The 21,105-nt window shown below is 47.2% G+C and overlaps 1 protein-coding gene across 3 annotated transcripts in view; it reads left to right on the top strand.

Moving 5' to 3' along the window:
- The window catches only part of KCNH2 (potassium voltage-gated channel subfamily H member 2), a 72,347-nt gene that overhangs the window by 30,969 nt on the left and 20,273 nt on the right, over nt 1-21,105 (top strand). For all 3 annotated transcript variants that reach the window (XM_072413076.1, XM_072413077.1, XM_072413078.1), the window contains exon 5: nt 1,007-1,221. In XM_072413076.1, coding sequence (XP_072269177.1) covers nt 1,007-1,221 — 215 coding nt within the window. The remainder of the gene's footprint in view (nt 1-1,006; nt 1,222-21,105) is intronic.

The following is a 21,105-nucleotide window of genomic DNA, read 5'->3' as shown; positions in this document are numbered from 1 at the left end:
ACACACAGACCTGATATGGTGAAATACACAGAGCCATGGCATGTAAATTCCTAGCCGGCCCAATATGGGCAAATTCTGTGCCCAGTCCATATGGAGGTCCCCTGTGTCGGTCAGCTGAGCTCATGGTTTTGTATATGAATAGTTTCCTCTTTCTCTGGCTGATTTTATAATTTTTTTAAAAAGTTTATCCAAGGCAAACTTGCTGTTTATTTCAGGTGGAGTGGAAAAGGTTTTGACCTGTCAGGTTTTCATTACTTTCTATGTTATGGGAGATTCTCCCTCATTGATTGGGCAGAAAGTGAGAGGAAATCCAACTTTTTGAATTGTGACCAGAAAAGGAATTGAGGGGAAATCATCCAATGGGGAAACCAGTTCTGGGTTTGGCTCACCTCCTAATGGAAGAAAATCAGTAAAATTTTTACTCTTCCTTATTATTACACAGTATTTATATAGCGCTGACATATTACGCAGTGCTGTACAAAGCCCCCAGTCATGTGACTAGCTGTCCCTCAGAGGAGCTCACAATCTAATGTCCCTACCATAGCCATATGTCATAAATACAGTCTAAGGACAATTTAGGGAGGAAGCCAATTAACCTAACTGCATGTTTTTGGGATGTGAGAGGAAACCGGAGTACCCGGAGGAAACCCACACAGACACAGGGAGAACCTGCAAACTCCATGCAGATAGTGTCCTGGCCGAGATTCCAACCTGGGACCCAGCGCTCCAAAGGCCGGAGTGCTGCCCCAGTATAATGGAGGTTTTCATCCACCATCCTTCCCAGCCCTGTGTTAGGATTATTGGCAGTTACAATTTGTGCACAGTGATGGCTGCCTGCTCACTGGTATAGCTGCTCTGATTGGTTAGCTTTCCATTGAAGGGATCCAGAGGATGGGAATCTCTGGGATTGGTCCAGTGATCATGTCAGTCCATGGTGGGGACCGCAAGCAGACTTTGAGATGTGATTGTGTTGGGTGAATAATGTTATTTGTATTTCTTTGTGTAGGTGCCATGAACAACGTTCGAGTGAATCTTCTAAACTCCACATCAGATTCGGATCTCATGAAATACAGAACAATCAGCAAGATCCCGCAGATCACTCTGAACTTTGTGGACTTTAAGGGAGATTCCTTCCTCACCTCACCTTCCAGTGAAAAGGAGATCATAGCTCCCAGCAAGCTGAAGGACCGAACACACAATGTCACGGAGAAGGTCACCCAGGTATGGATGACAATGTGTTGTCAGATTGTTGTACGTTTTATATGAACAATGGGAGTCAAAGCGTTGTCACAAATAGAATCTCCAGAGGTGACAACTCACCAAAGTCAGAGTCAGTCCCCGCTCTTCTTATGGGGACACCGGATCCAATGTCAGCCTGGCTTTGTAGAGATCTCTTCCTTCCTGTGATAACACAATGCGATTGTTATATCAGTACTGAGACCTTCTATTGGTTGTCCCAGCAAGCTGATTGTATGGAAGCTGTTGGTTTCTTGGTTAAATAATGCTGATTGGACAGAATTTATATCTTTTTCCTGGTTGGATAAATGGGATTTGCACAGAGCCGGGTGACATCTGTGTTGGACAATGGTAATTCATGAATATTACATGGAAGCTTCTCATTTAGAGTTTAGTCATCGGTGTTCAGGCCAGAAAGCGGGTGTGAAGAATCTGTGGGTGGGTGGCAGCCCCTCTATTGTGACCCAAATTCTCACACAGGTGGTGTGCCCAGCTAAAAGGGGCCGGGGTAGATCATTGGTGATGATGGTCGCCATGTTGGATAATATGGTTGATTTTTACTCTTTGTGTGGTCAGCCGTCATCATTTCATGGCTCCTTGTTCTACATATTGATAACTTCTTGCCATCGTTGTAGGTTTGCTAGCTGTGGATGACACATAGACATAGAAGAAATAATGGTGGGAAAAGTATCCATTGGTTTTGGGACCTGACGCTGCCATCTGATTGGTTGTCTTGTGTATGTGCAGCATAAACTTTGGATCTTCATTCCATGTATAATGCCAGCAGCACTTCATGTGTTTTGTTTCAATGTATTTAGAATGTTTGGTTTGATAAATGGATATGAGGTGGAAATCTGAGAAGTATAGGAAGCAGAAAGATTTATGAGCAGCCATCGGAGGATCAGCCAGGAAATGATTTGGATGAAGGTGATCTGCGGCTTTCTCTCTGAGATGTCCGAGAGGTTCAAGGCTCCCTGAAGATGAATTCTGTGAGTTGGGAGCGGATTTGTGGGAGTGAATAATGGCGCGGTGTATAAATGAATAATCTGCCTTCCTTCTGTTGTCAGAGATTTGAGGGTTTGTTATAACGGAAGCGGAATATTCGCGGCAGCCGATTCTCCGTGTTAGGAAGATCTCTGCCAATCATTCATGGCGATTATTGATTCAGATCTCATCAGATTCCATTCTTGCTTCTCTCTGGAGACCTGTAACGGGAGCGCTGCACGTCCTCCTCTGATTGGACGTTGTCCCGCTGTTTTCTGATTGGAGTGGGTGAGCACCAGATCCAATGTTATCAAAACCTAAAAAATTGAAGCTTCTCCAGTCAGCGGAGCTTCTGACCATTTGTTGTTTTCTGAAACATTTATCATTTCATATAATATCGGATCTGTTGTCTTATTCACCCACCGAGATATGAGAGGATCTCTTACCGGATCCGCCATAAACCAGCAGCTTGAATCTCCCTATTATTATCTGTAGATCCACCTACAGCTTATAGATATTTCATTGGTCCTTCATTGGACACCGCCATGTTGGATGGAAATGTGGAAGAAAAGAGATTGTATGGAGCAAAATGAGGGCCAAAAATAGGGCCCATTTATTGGGGCAGTCTATTGAGAACCCCAGAAGAAAGTAAAAGACCCCTGGAGGGGCAGATTGTGGGGTCAGTAGGTGGATGTGTCCTGGAAGGGCAGATTGTGGGGTCAGTAGGTGGATGTGTCCAGGAGGGGCAGATTGTGGGGTCAGAGGACAGATGTGTCCAGGAGGGGCAGATTGGTGTCCAGGAGGGGCAGATTGTGGGGTCAGAGGACAGATGTGTCCAGGAGGGGCAGATTGTGGGGTCAGAGGACAGATGTGTCCAGGAGGGGCAGCTTGGGGGGGCAGTAGGTGGATGTGTCTTGAAGGAGACCTTGTTCCTCGTGCGGTCACAGAGATGGATGAGTGTCAGCTCTTAGGGACATCGTGTCTCTGCAGTGTCGCCTGGGCCAGACACAATAATAAGATAATAAGAAATAAATAAAATAAAGAAATACATTTATTAAAACTTTGATTTGCAGCCATCTGTAATGTTCGGGGCCATTTTTTACCTGGCAACGGGCCCCTGGGTTCAGTTTGGGAGTGTTTAGTAAGGATTAGGAATTGCCCCTTCCCTGAGTTTTATAAACACCCCTCCTGTACACATCACACAAACATGGCATAGAGATCGACTCATCGAAGCCATTGACATTTGGTCAGCACTGCAGCAGGCAGGGGCAGGGGCTTCAGGAGGTCTGGGGGAACAACTTTCAGTGATGCCCCCCTCCCGGGCAATCATATGTGACCCAGATTGGTGCCTATTTTTCCCAAGGGATCCCTCACCTGGCTGGTTATAAATGGCAGTGCGAAACTCCAGGTGGATGGGAGATGCTGACACAGCACACTGAGGGCCCCTGGAGAGCCATCTGGGGTGTGTATGATAAATGTGGGTGTCTGGGGATATGGGGGGGCTCTGTGTCCCCAGTAAGAATCAGGCAATATTCTGCTCTAATTAATGATTTTACTTCTTCATTAAAGATCACAAAATAACTTCATATTGTGCTGATCTCTTATTATCAACTTCCTAATAACTTCAGGATCAGAGTGTCCTAAATCTGTGTACAGAGCCCAAATGTGGTTGTGATATTAGAGTGTCAGCTCCTCTGTGCAGAGGGACCAGTGCCTGATAGGTGAGGGGCCAGTGTCGGACGGGGAGTAACCAGTGTCTAACAGGTGAAGAGTCAGTATTGCACAGGTAAGGGGCCATTGTCCGGTACATGAGGGGCCAGTGTCAGATAGGTGAAGGGCCACTGTTGGAGGGGGGGGAGAGCGCGGGGGCCCATGTTGGACAGGTAAAAGACCAGTGTCTGATAAGTCAGAGGTCAATGTTGAATAGAAGGGGCCATGTTGGACAAGTAAGGGACCATGTTGGACAGGTGGGGGATCTGCGTCAAGACAGTTAAAGCGCCCAGTGTTGGACAGGTGAGGCGCCCAGTGTCGGACAGGTGAGGGGCCCGTGTTGAACAGGTGATGGGCTCGTGTTGAACAGGGGAAGGGGCCTGTGTCGGACAGGTGAAGGGGCCCGTGTCGGACAGGTAAGAGGCCCATGTCGGACAGGTGAGGGGCCTTGTGTCGGACAGCTAAGGCGCCCAGTGTCGGACAGGTGAGGGGCCTGTGTTGAACAGGCAATGGGCTCATGTCGGACAGGTGAGACGCCCTGTGTGGGACAGGTGAGTGCTCCGTGTGGGACAGGTGAGAGGCCTTGTGTGGGACAGGTGAGAGGCCCGTGTGGGACAGGTGAGAGGCCCCGTGTGGGACAGGTGAGAGGCCCTGTGTGGGACAGGTGAGTCCCCCGTGTGGGACAGGTGAGAGGCCCTGTGTGGGACAGGTGAGAGGCCCTGTGTGTGAGTCCCCCGTGTGGGACAGGTGAGAGGCCCTGTGTGGGACAGGTGAGAGGCCCTGTGTGGGACAGGTGAGTCCCCCGTGTGGGACAGGTGAGTGCCCCGTGTGGGACAGGTGAGTCCCCCGTGTGGGACAGGTGAGTGCCCTGTGTGGGACAGGTGAGAGGCCCTGTGTGGGACAGGTGAGTGCCCCGTGTGTGACCCGGACAGTGACTGATATATGATCTCCCTTGTGAATATTCGTATACAGTGCAATAACACGGAGTGTGCACAGCTGTCAGTAACATCTCAGTGTCACAGCGCATACACAGACCCAGCTCTGGGAATTTGGAATTTTTTTTCCCCGGAAAGTGTTATTTTAATCTTTTTATAGAAAGGCGACTATGAGACGCATCTGACTCTTCCTTATTAGGCATTGCACTTTCTGTTTTCCTACATTACTGGGACTGGGTCCGGTTACATGAGCTGGTGCTGGGCACATTTGTTGTCCGGACAGTGCAGAATCTCTCATCGGGTCTGATTCAATGAGGATCAGAGGCCAAGAAGTCACAGCCCGGAGGTTACAGAACCTGCTGTGCGCTGCACTGGGGCAGAGAATCATGGGGGTAAGTACCCTCCGGGGGATCATCCGTCTCTCTCACCTCTATGTATAGGGCCATAGGTCCTGAGAAGAACCCAACCTATATTTATATTTAATGTACAGACAAAACTTGCAGCTCATAGTGGTGGCATTAGGATGGTAAGGTGATCCTCGTGTGTTATTGGAGGTATTAGAGACTGTTAGGAGGCATAGGTAGCAAAGTGCGACTTTAACAACAGTTATATTTTCATAAAAATTTATTTTATTATAATCTACTTCTTTAAAACATATCAATAAAAGTTTCCTTTTCCTTATAAACAGTGATACCAAGATGGCATATTGCATGTACTGAAATCACAGCACACCACGCTGCCGGTGCCCACGACCATCCGGAATATTGGAAATCAGCGCTTTTCTGAGTCCCCTGACTTTGTGGCTGATGACCTTTGTGTGATGGAGAGAGTTTGTATTAATAATATGAATTATGGTGGAGCTCTTCTTTTGTAACTTTATATTTAGTACTAAACTAGTGGGGAGCCCTTGGATTCTCCTGGTCCCTGTTGGGGGCTCGGCCCATCCCTCCTCTTGCACTCGGCAATAGGTGATTAGATAAATCCTTTTATTGTTGTGCCGATGCATTATATTGAGCCATATCCCTGAGGAAGTGGGCATTGTCTACTAAACGCGCTGGATAAGGACAGTTTCAGCACATGCAATATGTCATCCTGGTATCACTGTAGACTTAGATTATAATAAAATATTGAAATGTTTATGAGAAAATAACTGTTAATAAAGTTCCACTTTGCTACCTATTCTATGCTTCCTAACAGTCTCTTGGGGATGTTGACAGTAATTGGAATAATGAGAGATGGGATCCTATAACATATACCAATTATTGGAGATATTATACCTTATGGATAGGTCTGTACAGCAAATAATAAATGTGGGGAAGGTATAGAAAATCTGGAAGAACTGGATGAAGAAAAATCTGGAAAGTTTATCATTCAGAATCAGGGAAGAGTATAGGGCAGCCAACATTCCTCACTTTATATATTCATATGGCCCGGCTGTGCTATATATATTATATCCGTATATATAATGTGTAACACTTTCCCAGAGGTTCGTTGTGTTGTGATGTTGTACTGGGTCCAGGAATCTATTTCTTACTTGTTTAGAATTCCTCCGTCCTCAGATATCTGTTATCTGCTAATTACTCAGAGAGAGTTGAATAAACTCCACAAATAAACCGACCCAGAATAAATACGGATAAGATCCGACAGGCGCTTCCCAGAGAATGATGGTTGGATGGATTTCTGGCTTGTGGACCTTTGCAGTATCCGGGGATTGAGACTTTGGGTTGGAATAATGCATTATCTCCATTTATCTCCACGGTTCCCCAATGCTTGTCCTTCACCCAATTTATGGCCACAGCATTGAATATTACCCTGGACTTCACCTGGACATTGGTCATACCCCAAAAAGGGCTGATAATCAGTTGGAAGTTTGGACTATACCAGAATTTACATTAGAGTTCAGTGTGATGATAGGAGAAGGTTGGAAAATGGACTGGATGTTGGATATCCACTAATAATTATTAAGAGTTTGGTGTGACCGGAGGGGACGTGACGGTCTTAGGTTGTGAGATAGTCTGCAGTTTGAATATCGCCAAGTTCAGTCTGAAGAAGAGGAGGTTGGGAGATGGATATCACCTCAAAAAGTGTTTGGATTGGTTTGGTGGGAGGGCTGGTAGATAGTCCGGAGGATGGACATTGCTCAGTAGTCAGTAGAGTTTGGTTTGATGGGAGCAGTAGGATGGGTCTGTAGGTTGGACCTCATCTGGATAATGTGTTCAGTATAATGAGTAATAATCTTCCTGGCACTAAGCAGGGACAGCGCTGTGTATTGTTTGTCCTCCGTCGGCCCTGACATGACGGATGGTCGGGATCATTACTAGCAAGGACACAGCAACCCCGCCATGTGATCCACATCCCCATTTAATTAATGAGCCAGATGTAACGAGTGGTGACAACTCCGCCTCGCCTCTCTCCCTGCACTCATTCATCTTTCTTTCACTTGACGTGGCATCTCTTGTGGCTCTTGCATATGGCGGCATACAGTGTTTTGCACATGTAAATATTGTATGTAGAGAGGGGTGTCGCTGGGTATTCCCCGTCATGGAAGCTAATTAGCTGCAAGCTTTGTCACACATAAACCAGAACATGAATAACTAGAATGAATGATTCTCATTATCAGGATTTTATAGTGGGAGATCCAAAGATCCGAAACCTGTGGGGGTCATATAGGTGGGACTGACCCATGTATGGATAAATGTCTTATATGTGGCCCCTGTGGGTGCAACCAGAAATAATGGTGCTTTGTAGTATAATGGCGGTCATGTCTATGGAAAGCACTCAGATCTCTTCTTACTTTTCACCGTTACCATTCAGAGGGCATTTTGTGTTTTCAGAGAGTCTGGCAGAGGATGAATCTTCTCAATAAGCAGAGCTTCCGGCCTGCAAAGATAAATTTGATAAAAATGATGAATAGATGTAATGGTGGACGGTGAAGTATTGACATTATCAATCTTCCTACCACAGACTTCCCGCTTCATAAACTCCCCAATACAAAGAGGGATACAAATCTAGGCTTTGACTAGTCCATACCCCTCTCATCTCTTTTCGGAATATTCCCTGGAAGATCCTTCAGGTTATTATTGTGTGAAATATCCATTTCTGTTTGAACTATCTGACGCACGGCCTCACGTTGGATTCATCAGTCCCCAGGACGGGCTCCCCTCCCATGCAGGTTTTTCAGGCTCCCCTCCCATGCAGGTTGCTGATTGTAGGTTTGCTTTGATGCCAAACGTTGGAAACGTTACCTGCAGATCCTGTATTAGAAGTTTGGGGTTGCTATGTGTACCCCCAGTACTGTAGGGTGCTGGTTCCCTGTTCGGGGTACATACCCGGTAAATTCCATCCATTATTTTCCCAGCATCCTCTTGTGATTTGGCTCTGGTTGATCATGAATAACTTTCCATTGTTTTGTGTTGGATGTAATGTTGTTTCTATTTCTGCTTCGGATCCCGGGAATTCTGCTTTGTGTCGGGATCATTCCCCGATGTAGTGACATTGTCGCCATCTTCAGCTTCTGTATATTATTAGGAGAACTAGAGAAATCCATCCCAACCCTATCCAGTCCCATCATAGAATGTGATCACGTTATAGATGACCTCCCCATTATATTTCTGTGAATTCCCAGTGATCTGCTTCCTGATCATAAATAACAACCTCTGTGCCGTCTGTGCACCAACAACACATCGTGTACATCGGGTTATTGATTACTCAACTTAATTCCCTTCACACCCGAGGATGGAACCATCTGGCCCGGGGGATTTATCTGCCTTAATCTTTCCACACATCATAAGCCCGGCTCTGCGCTCCTCAGGTATATTTATATCTTACAATGACCCCCAAATTGCTGCATTACCCCCGAGTTATGGGGAGAACGGATTTACAACATGGAATTTTCTCTTTATCATCCTCAAGTGGTGAATAAATCTATTTATATAAAACATAAAATATTATGGTGACTTAATAAGGAAAAGAGAAACAGAAACTTTATCATTTATATTTCTGTGGAGCATCCAGAACATTTGTCCATCATACAGAACAACTTCTGTTGCCATTTTCCCAGATTTATATCCCAGTGCTGTCTGTGATTGGAGGGAGGGTCATTGCCCCTGGATCTGCCTGTGTGTGGGGGCAAATCTGCTATCCATATACTGTGCAGCTCTGAATATATTCCAATAAGGCCAAATAGACACCCGGGGTCAGTGGGGTATATATTGGCAAGCTGACCTCCCCTGGTTGGAGCTCCCAGTCTTTGGGTGAATGTGAATCACAGAGGGGAGGAAGTGAATGCAGCGGGAACAGAGGTGATTGGACAGCTTATTGAACCTTTCTGACTTATTGCCCCTCTGAGAGCCGATTCTTTCCAGTAATTGCAGATTCCATAGACGAGAGATTCCCAGAGACCGGAATAGTGATGATGTCTATAGACAGGTTCTCTTTGGGCCTTATAAGGGATGGATTTAGACAAAATGAGGGCAAATAGGAAGTGAGGGCCCTAAATACGCAGCACCCCGGCTCCCTGGCCCCTGCCATTTGTTTAATGGGGGGCCCCGGTGAAGTTCTCCAGTTTTTTCCCTTAAAATTGTCTGTGCCTGGAAGTGCTGAGGGTCTGATGGAGATTGGCAGAAAAATGCGTTAAATTTCACCGACTTTTTCCTGTTTATAAAAGTTTGCCTAGAAAATGAAAAGTTACAAATCTTGTAATGTGAGGGACAGATGATGGCTGTGCACCCCCGGGGTCCCTCCATAACTATATAGGGGGGATCTGGCCAGGGTGGAGGAAATCATCGGTGAATAAAACATCCGAAATGTGTTCCTGATTTGGGGGATCTCAGGGTTCCCCCAAATATTATTATAATATCCCGGATATAGAAGCAGAAACTTTACTGCTGTACGGTAAATGTAACGGAAAATTCCCAGGGAAAGGGTAGAATATTGATTGTGAGCTTTGTAGATCAGCGTGAGCACAAACCCCCCAGATTGCACTGTCAGTGTGTCAGTTTGTGGGTCAGTGTGTCCCCTTAGCGTTTGCTCGCCCGGCAGGCAGTTGCGGTGGGGGGAAGGTGAGGGGGGGGGGGGTAGGTGAGGAGGAGAGAGCGCAGCGCTGCTCACTGGGTGATAGAACGGAGCAGGTGAGAGGCTGCAGCTGCAATAAATGCAGCATGAGGAAGCCATGGGATAACGAGATGTCACAGCTGCCGCCTGTCCCCTGATTGGAATTATCCGTCACAGCCTGATCTGCACACTCTGCTTTCATGGGGACGTACCCATCGCTGGATGTGACAGGCGCAGCCTACGGGAATCCCGACTACCTCACCACAACATGATGCCCGATTCACAGTAACCCAGCACCAGCCGGCACATAAACCTGCAGGGGAGACCACCATGAGGGGCTGAGAGAAGAACCGCCGTCTCATCTCACCATGTCCATGAAGAGGAGAGAGAGCAGCAGCCTGGACAGAGGGAAGAAGGATACCCGGGTGAGGAGGGCAGTCCGAATATCCAGCCTAGTGGCCCAGGAGGTAAGAGGGTCCTATGGGGAACAGTCCTCACTAGTGGGACTTCTAGAGTAGAGGAACTACAAGTCCCAGCATTCTCTGCCTATAGACCATGTAGTGCTTGCTGTACAGTATTGGAGCAATTGTATGAGATGATTGTTCCCTGGACTCTGGTACAGATGTGTGACCCAGTTACCTTCCCCGGGCACCATTATTGCCAGTCGGGTCAGGGATTTTCAGGCTGCAGATTTGGTGTTGGGGTTCTAAAGGATATGTAATGATTGGGTAGTAAGGAGATCCTTCAATGTGTAGTGCTGGGGGCAGAGCCCTACACATGGGTGAGGGGGCACCGTCCTGGCACTGACATAACATGAATGATGCCAGCGTGAAGGGTCACCATCCTGGCACTGACATAACATGAATGATGCCAGGGTGAGGGGGCACCGTCCTGGCACTGACATAACATGAATGATGCCAGCGTGAAGGGTCACCATCCTGGCACTTACATAACATAAATGATGCCAGCGTGAAGGGTCACCATCCTGGCACTGATATCACATAAATGATGCCAGGGTGAGGGGGCACCGTCCTGGCACTGATATCACATAAATGATGCCAGGGTGAGAGGGCACGTCTTGTTCCTGAACTGAGATGGCACAGAGGTGGGCAGGGGTCAGAAGACATTACAAGAGATACCAGGATGAAGTTGGATGTAATAGAACACAAGATGCCAGGGTAAAGGTTCATCCGTTCCTTAACAGACTTGGCACTGGATGGCAGGATGGGGGTCTTCTTCCAGCACAGAGGATGGTAATGTTGGGGAGGGAGGTCAATGGTTGGCAAAGAGATTTACAGGGCAAGGGTTCACCCTACTGCATACAGTATGGCAGAGTTTGGGGGTCACCCTGAAGTAGACATGGCACGGGTTGGCAGTTTTGGTGACTAGCAGACATTTGTATCTTTATGCCAGGACGGGCTGGGGGACGGAAGGGATCACCAATCAGCACACACAACAGATGTGTTTATTTTCCGTATCTCCGGCAATCTTCTCCCAGCTAATCATTAATTCAGAGCTTCTGCACAGCCCAAACCCCTTCACTGCCAGGGCGGACGCCAATCACCCTTCTGTGTATAATATATATTAGTGCGGCATTTATACAACATCGTGTTATATCATCTACAAAATCATCGTTGTTCTCAGACACTTCATACACATCCAATATCTGCTGCTCATCAAGACTAAAAGACCAAATAATTGTAGCAGTGTGACCCCCACTGCAGGGTTACTGAGGATTTACCCCTACTGATCGGTTGTGTAATAATTAGGAATTACGAGGTCAGGGAGGAAATATTTCAGCTTTGGGGCTCCAAATTATCACATTGGGTCCTCCTAACACAATCCAACCATCATAGCAGCACTGAGCAGACACAGCCCGCACCGCCTGTCAGTGCCTCCAGGTACTCGCTGGATCAGATGAATAATTTCACCCAGAGTGAGTCTTATCTCTGTCTGTATCCCGCCACTTCTGCATCAATTCACCCGGGACATCAGCACCATTTGTCTTCACTTATCAGTTGTGTAAAAACATGGCTGTGATAAACAATCAGCTCACTGCTGGGAGATCCGTGTCACCAGCACCAAAATCCCCAACAGTGCTTCACCGGGACACAGGACCCCGACCCCTTCACCCTCATTTCTGTATTCTCGTGACCAATAATATTGGTTTATGGAAGAATCTTCCCGTCTCCTGTCTGTGGGTGGTCAGGTTGGCCAGTAGTTGGTCGGTGGCATTGGCTGGAGTGACCTTGGGACCAGGGATTTGATGACAGTATTGCAGTCTGTATAATATTTTTGCCCTGATTCCTCTCTATTTCCTGTGAAATGTTTCACCTGTTTTTCAGAGTTGTGTGAATCATTTTCTATTCAATCCTGCCATTTACTTATTTTACAGTTAACAGTTTTACAGTTGAGAAAAAGAAAGCTTTGTGTATCAGAATATAATAAAAAATCATTGGGGATCTTACAATGAGTTAAATTCCTCAGATGACCAATACACAACAAATCACACCGTGTCATTCTTTATAACATTGGAGAAGCTGGGTGTGAATAATTCAGAACCCCCCCATAGGAATGAGTAGGGTAAGTATCAGCCAGGTGCTGCCCATCACATGCATTGATTGGTCAGTCAGTGTGGCGCCCTCTATAGGCAGCTCGCTGGTCTGCAGCATTCAGGTGTGTGCTACCACAATGCCAAGGAGGAAAGATATCAGCAATCATCAATCTGGGAAGAGTTAGAAGGCCAAACAATCTGAAGTCCATCATTCTACAGAGAGAAAGATTATTCACATGGGGGAAACATTCACCACAGTTGTCAATCTTCCCAAGAGTGACCATCCCAACAAATTCATCCCAAGACCAGACCGTGCAATGCTCAGAGAAATTGTGGGAAACTCCCCAACAGCTCCATCTCTACACGCCTCGATTAGCATGTTACATGTTAGAGGTCATGATTAGAAAGACTGAACAAGTATGGAATGTTTGGGGAGTTATCTGGAGAAAATCATTCTTTCTGAAAAAAAAACATGGCAGCACGGCTTAGACTGGATCTGAACCAATCACAAGACTTCTGTAACAATATCCCCTGGGAAGATGAGACCAACGTGGAGATGATTGTCCACAATGCACAGCGCCACATCTGGTGAAAACAAAAAGATCATATTGGCACAAACACCTCATACCAACTGTGAAGCACGGTGGTGGAGGGGTGATGATTTGCAGCCACAGGACCCGGGCACCTTGCAGTCATTGAGCTAACCATGAACTCCTCTGTATAGCAAAGTATTCTAGAGACCAATGGAAGGGCGTCTGTGTGACAGCTAAAGATTGGCTGAAATCTGGTCATGTGACTGGACAATGATCCCAAACCTACAACAGAATAGCTGGGAAAGAATCATAGTGCTGCAATGGCCCAGCCAAAGTCCAGACCTCAATCTGACCGAAATGCTGTTGCAGGACTTTAAAAGATCTGTGCATGGATGAATGTCCACAAACCTCAATGAGCTGAAGCGACGATGTAAAGAAGAATCGGCCAAAATTCCTCCACAAATATGAGAGAGACGGGTAAAATCACCCAAAAAGTGACCACTTGTTATTGCTGCTAAGGGGGGGTTCTACAAGCTATGGAATCCGGGACACGATGGGATCTGTTGTGTGTTGTGGATTTCAGTGGATCCTGCTAGGAGATCTATATGTGACTGTACATGGAGGCCGCGCTCTCCGCTGGGGTCTGATGGGCAATTTTCCTTCCATGTTCATCGTAAGGTTCACAGTGGGCTCCGGCCGCCATACTGCACAGTTCACCCCGGGTTCCCCGCAGCGTTCGGGATCCTAAACAAGTTTCTTCATAACTTTATCAATCAGCTCCAGAGAAAACAGTTTCTGTACACAGACAGATGGTAAATGGCTGCAGTAAGAGCCCCTGGGGGTAATTAATTCCGCAGAATGTCTGGTGACAGCTGGGCCAGGAGGGCTAAATGGGGTTGAGATGGAAATCTGCAGTCACTGCGGGGGGGAGGGGGATCATTATACGGAGAGTGCGAGGAGGAAACCCATTGTATAGAGATGGGGGAGGTTCATCTATCAGGGGGCAATTACTGGGGTGTTTGTGTTGGCACCCCCAATCCTTACCCATCTCAGAAACATTCCGGTGGGTGTATTCCCCCAAATTGTCCTTGGCCTATGATAGGGACATTGTGAGCTCGTCCATCCCCGGACACAATGGGCTGTCTGTAGATTTCTATGGGGTATCAGTGGGGGTAATATGGAGGTAAAATGGTTCTGTGGGGTGTAGATTGGTGTGAACGCCATTTTCATGCAGCATCACAAACCCAATCTGCCCGGATCCGTGACGATTAGTAATAATTATCACATTGTCACCTTACAGCCCAGACTGCATACCAGGCTGTCCGGGGCCCATTCTTAGGGCCACATACCGGGTGGGACTTTGGGGCTCACACAGTCATTCAGCTCTCCAGAAACTATAACACAACAATATCCAATAATAGGGGTAATATACAGATATTCCGGGTATATGGAGGGGGGGGTACCCGGGGCAGATTATATAAACATAAAATCTAGGACTGGGGATGGGGGAGGGGTTTTATATGTGGGTGTGAGATGTGGAGGGGTGGGGGTTGGGTGCAGTGTGGGGGTTATAGTATTTGGGTGGTGGGGGTGGCAGAGGTATAGGAGATGGTGGGGGTTGTAGTATTTGGGGGTGGGATGTGGTGGATGTATAGGCATGTAGAAGGGGTTGGATATGAATGTACATAATGGGGCCACAGTCATGATGGAAGTTTTGATTGGATTCCCATGATCCTTCCACATTCTGTGATATGGAGGTCCATGCTGTGTGGTATTTATCACTGCTCTGCACATGGGGTCCGCCATCATCTCTACAAACCATTGTGTAAGTGAAGGATACAAAGGTCTGTTTAGATTTCAGGGATCTGTTACTTCTCTATTACTGAGCGTGAATTTCCCCAATGAAGTCCATGGAAGACCAACTTTGTTTTTTTCCATTTTTAGGAATATTAGTCAATTTATTGGGGTGGGGGCATTGCCATGGGGGGTGTAAAGGGGGCAGAATCTTCACATTCTGTCACATTGGGGGCGACACAGAACACAAATCCTTTACACCCCACACCTGTAAAAGTGCAATCACTGGGGCTACCTATAGGGGGAGGCCTCAACCCCGCATGCTGCCCCCCCAAAGGCTTGCCAGCCTAAAGGACCCCAATTATCTGCCCCCTCACCCTGGGGAAGGAGAATTATTCCTTTTATATCCCAGGAAAGGGTAAATAATAATCCTAGAAAACACGACAAGTAAGAAATAAAAATAAAGTGTCATTCACCCAGTGACTGTTTATTCCACCCATAGATGTATAAATCCGACCAACTCTTTGAAAAATGTCATTTTTGTACTGTCAAAGTTATAAAAAATGCTGATCCTTTCACCCCTGGAATGTCAGATATCGGGTGAATCTTTCACAAGTTTTCTGATCGATTTTTCCTGTGTTTTGCGGGAAATGTTCTCTTTTGCTTTGCTGGTATATTTTATGAACCTCCAGCAAATCCTCGGTGGGATTGGCCAATCCCTGACGTCCGTGGCTGATGGGATCTGGAGGATTTCCAGGCTTGATCTGGCTGTCAGCGATGTAACTGGTAGCATATTGTGTCCCTGCTCCTCTCGCCTCAAATCTGACAAATTCCCCCGGCTTAACGCTAATCGCCACCGAGGGGGGCTGACAGAATAATCCGCTCACAGGGGACTCAGCTGAGGAGGTTTTATCAATAAACCCCCCAAGCACAGCCGTGACCTGCTCACCTCTCTCCGAACCCCCCTCCACTCAGCGTGCACAATATTCCCTGCCTGGAGGGCCAAGACATTTCCTATTTACTCATATTGAGGGCACAGAGGGGCAGGAAGAATCGGCATTATATAGAGGAGAATTATAGAGCAAAGTGACTGATTCAGCACACAGCGGTGAATATGGAAAACAGATGAATCCATCATATGCAGAATCCCAGTACATATACACAATATGTGATGGGGGCCCCTTGTCCTTGATGTGCTTGTTTTGTACAATGAGGGGAAGAAGTATTTGGTCCCCGGCTGATTTGTATGTTTGCCCTCTGACACAGAAATGAGCGGTCTATAATTGTAATGGGAGGATTATTGTAGCTGTGACAGAATAACAACAAAATAACCATCAAACACCCCGTGCTGAAATATCAGAGCTTGCTGTGCATTGTAATGAGTGAATAATATTGGATCCCTTAGTACTTGGTGGCAATCACAGAGGTCAGACGTTTCTTGTAGTTGGCCCCGGGATTGCACACATCTCACGTCTCTTCTCTTTACAGATCCTCTCCAAGTCAGTAAGGTTTCCAGGCTGATGGTAACTCGAACCTTCAGCTCCCTCCACAGATTTTCTATGGGATTAAGGTCTGGGCTATGGCTGGGCCACTCCAGGACCTTCATGTGCTTCTTCCTGAGCCGCTCCTTTGTTGCCTTGGCCGTGTGTTTTGGGTCATTGTCATGCTGGAATACCCATCCACAGACCCATTATCAATGCCCTGGCTGAGGGAAGGAGGTGCCCACCCAAGATGTGACAGTACATGGCCCCGTCCATTGTCCCTTGGATGTGGTGAAGGTGTCCTGTCCCCTTAGCAGAAAAACACCCCAAAGCATAATGTGTCCCCCTCCATGTTTGATGGTGGGGATGGTGTTCTTGGGGTCATAGGCAGCATTCCTCCTCCAAACACAGCGAGTTGAGTTGATGCCAAAGAGCTCAATTTTGGTCTCATCTGACCACAACACTTTCACCCAGTTCTCCTCAGGATCATTCACATGTTCATTAGCAAACTGCAGACGGGCCCGTACATGTGATATCCTGAGCAGGGGGACCCTGCGGGCTCTGCAAGATTTCAGGCCTTCATGGCGCAGTGTTACCAATTGTTTTCTTGGTGACTATGGTCCCAGCTGCCCTGAGATGATTGACAAGTTCCCCCCGTGTAGTTCTGGGCTGCTTCTTCACCGTTCTCATGATCATTGCAACTCCACAAGGGAAGATCTTACATGGAGCCCCAGACCGAGGGAGATTGACAGTTATTTTGTGTTTCTTCCATTTGTGAATTATCACGCCAACTGTTGTCACCTTCTCACCAAGCTGCTTGGCGATAGTCTTGTAGCCCGGTCCAGCCTTGTGTAGGTCTACAATCTTATCCCCGACATCCATGGACGGCTCTTTGGTCTTGGCCATGGTGGATAGTTTGGAATCTGATTGGTTGCTTCTGTGGACAGGTGTCTTATATACAGGTACTGTAACAAGCTTGGATCCCTTACAGAAGGTGCTCCTAATCTCCGCTCCTTACCTGCATACAGGGAGACACCTGGGAGCCGGAAATCTTGCTGGATGATAAGGGATCCAATATTATTCACTCATTACAATGCACAGCAAGCTCTGATATTTCAGCACGGGGTGTTTGAGGGTTCTTTTGTTGTTATTCTCTCACAGCTACAATAATCCTCCCATTACAATTATAGACCGGTCAATTCTTTGTCAGAGGTCAAACGTACAAATCAGCCGGGGATCAAATACTTCTTTCCCTCACTGTATGTAATATATTATTTCCTGCAACTGTGATGTGTTAGTGGGACCTGTGGATGACATGTAAGCTCTTGGGCCCAGTGTGAGGGTGCTGGGCACATCATGAAACTGGAATTGGCCCCATGTTGTACTGATAATTTTAGGTTTATGGGGAAAGTCCATGATTTGTATCACCTTTCCCCCAGCTCTGAGCTGATCATCTATAGGGAGGTCCCCAATAATCCCTGCAGCCAATCAGGTGTCCTCCTGGTATAGTACTAGAATCCTGATAGCTGCATTATGATTGGTTGTTACATTAATGGCCCCCTGATGTGCCACCCTCTGCTCCCTCTCTGGTGGTCTGCGCTCCCCTCCTCCCCTTCTAGTGTCCTCAGGTCCAGCCATGCACATCGTCCATGCTTGTCCCAGATTCGCAGTCTATTTCGGGAAGCTGGTGGAGCCTCTGGGCTTTTCCGATGGTTTGTATCACACGGAGCCCGACCGTTCCTCTGACGTCAGGAATCCAACAGGAATGCCAAATCATTAATTTCCCTGCCGCCCCTGGCACCCTGCATTACACACCTCATCCATACACTATATGACTGCATGGAGTATGTAACACATACCAAGAATTACACCTGGGGTACAAAAGAGATGAAATAGAATGATAATGGCGGACGAATTGGAGGTTCTACATAAGAGGAAGTTTTATTCCAAAGATTTTCCAGATCAGAATCTTGCAGTGTAACTGAACTTAGATACAAAACCTATAGCTGAGCTCCCCTCATGTTTTTTTTTTTTTTTGGGGGGGGGGGGGGGGTACAAGAGGAACAAACCTTACCATATAATAGATGGGGACATCTAAAGCCCTCTTGTAGTCTGATGACCATTAGTCCTGGATGGTGAGTGTTATCCTTATGGCAGGATTGTCTCAGGGATGTTGGATTTTAGCAATGATTTAGTGTTCCTTTGACAGCCACTGATAGCCGGGCTTCAGGTGGGCACAGGGGCATCTCACAGGCCCAGGGTGGCAATTATCAGGACATGGGGGGAGCAGAGGATCATTATGGGGGCTTCACTCTGTGTTATTTGGTGAATCGCTACGCGTTGTCACGTTGAATTTGTCCTCCAGGACGCCATGTGAAGGCTAATCTATTCCTTCCTCCGGGGACACGGCATATGTGCAGCACAAAGAGAGTGCAGAGGATTCTGATCACAGCTCACAGCTCATATTTACCAACCAGTCCCTTCAAAGTCCCTCTAATTGGCCTGAACAATGAATCTCAGCTCTTGTTAGCTGCAAATGTGGAGATAGAGACTGCAGAGAGACAGCAGAGACCGGAGAGAGAGACAGCACAGCCTGAGAGAGACAACAGAGACCGGGGAGACTGCAGCAGAGACCGGGGAGACTGCAGCAAGAGGGAGAGAGACGGTTAAGAGAAGCCACAGGAGACCACTGAGAGGCATCAGAGAGAGAAATGAACCTTCGCCACTGAGAGACATCAGAAATATAGACTGTATGAGACTTCAGAGAGAGAGAGAGGGAGAAACACAAAATAGAGAAATCAGAAATATGGCTGGTAGATCTGCATGAAGGGTGTCCGGTCTGCTGGTGAAAGTATAAAAGTTTTATTAGTTTTTGTATAAATCCTCCCCCTCCAAAATGTACAATCAGAAAATATTTAGATTGTTCTGAGGACATCACATAGCCAATCATTATCCCTGTCTGCCCTGGAAGTCACGGACTGCTAGAGACGGGCAGTGGGTTATAATCCAGCTCAGGAATCACAAAGCGTATTTATGGATCCTTTTCTGTTATTGCATTATTTAAAGTTTGGGAAATTGTATCCCCTTCACCACTATCACAGAACTCATCTGTTAGCAGGGGGTGCAGAGGACCCGCAGAGATACAGCACAGCCTCCACACTCCACCGTCCTGCAGAACAGAGACCTCCAAAAAGAGTAACTTTATATTGAGGGGCCCCAATACTAAGAACTCAGCCCCCACATTCACTGCTGTCATTCACCCATACAAACCTGCCATATAACACCACTATCATCTCCAAATGTATAAAGGATTACATAGCAGATGTATGACCCTCTAAAGCCAGACAAATATCCTATCTCTGTCCTCTGCTCCCTCTCCTGTTCCTGCTCTCTTCATCCTCCTCTGTCCTCTCCTCCCTTTCCTGTCTCTGCCCTTTCTATCCTCCTCTGTTCTCTGCTCCTTCTCTTGTCTCTGCCCACTTCATCCTCCTCTGCTCCCTCTCCTGTCTCTGCCCACTTCATCCTCCTCTGCTCCCTCTCCTGTCTCTGCCCACTTCATCCTCCTCTGCTCCCTCTCCTGTCTCTGCCCACTTCATCCTCCTCTGCTCCCTCTCCTGTCTCTGCCCACTTCATCCTCCTCTGCTCCTTCTCTTGTCTCTGCCCTCTCCATCCTCTGCTCCTTCTCTTGTCTCTGTCCTCTTTATCCTTCTCTGTCTCTACTTCCTATCCTCACTCTGTTCTTTCTACCACCTATCTTCTGTGTTCTCAACCTTCTCCACCTCACCTTATGTCTTAGTTTCTTCTTCCTACCTGTTTATGCTATTTGTACGTTATTTATTTGTATTCCCCCATCCATGACTCCTCTTTTTCATCTGCCTCCTCTCGTGTCTCTGCCTGCTCTCCTGTCTGTCATCTCTGCTTTCTCTCCTGTCTCTGTTATCTCTGCCTTTTCTCCTCTCTCTGTCCTCTCAGCCTCTTCTCCTGTCTCTGTCATCTCTGCCTCCATTCCTGTCTCTGTCATCTCTGCCTCCTCTCCTGTCTCTGCCTTCCCTCCTGTCTCTGTCATCTCCCCCTTCTCTCCTGTCTGTCACCTCTGCCTCCTCACCTGTCTGTCACCTCTGCCTCCTCTCCTGTCTCTGCCTTCCCTCCTTTCTTTGTCATCTCTGCCTCTTCTCCTGTCTCTGTCATCTCTGCTCTACTCTATCTCTGTCCATACTTTCTTTGCCATCTATGTCCTCTCCTGTTCTCTGTCCTGTATTCTGTACCTTTGTTCTTTTTCTCTCATCCTGTGTCTCTGCTTATTACTTCTTCTGTAAAAAATATTTTCAGGATCTGTTGTTGGATACCCTGTAACCCTGACAGCAGAAATACTCTGATTGGGGTTCTGTCCACCATCCAGGGGCATTCCCAGGGTTTATAGACTTTGAGCCCTAATTTGAGTGAATTTGGCGTCTGGTTTTGTCTGGATTTTCTTTGTGTATATGGATCTCTGTGCACTTTGTATACAATCTCTGTGCCTGTGTGTCCTTTGTGTGTCTCCTGTGTGTGCCCGTCGCTCTCGCCCGCCTCTCGGCCTCTCCTGGGACACAGGGCACAGCTGTTGTGTTCAGGAGGTGCTGAATGCTCCCACCTGACCCGTGTGATCGGGCTGTGCCTGCTACAGACGGAGGTTATGGGCCTGCAGGACTCATTGCAGCCGGTAAGAAAATCTGATTTACAGTGTTCTTCCCCTGACTTCTCATGGTGTCCAGAACCAGAACTCTGAACCGTTACCCTTGTCTCTCAGAACCAGAACCCTTCCCTCGTCTCTCAAAACCAGAACCCTT

This window comes from Pyxicephalus adspersus, chromosome 5 (genome assembly GCF_032062135.1).
Source record: "Pyxicephalus adspersus chromosome 5, UCB_Pads_2.0, whole genome shotgun sequence".
Taxonomy (NCBI): Eukaryota; Metazoa; Chordata; class Amphibia; order Anura; family Pyxicephalidae; genus Pyxicephalus; species Pyxicephalus adspersus.
This window is presented reverse-complemented; position numbering and strand designations above follow the sequence as displayed.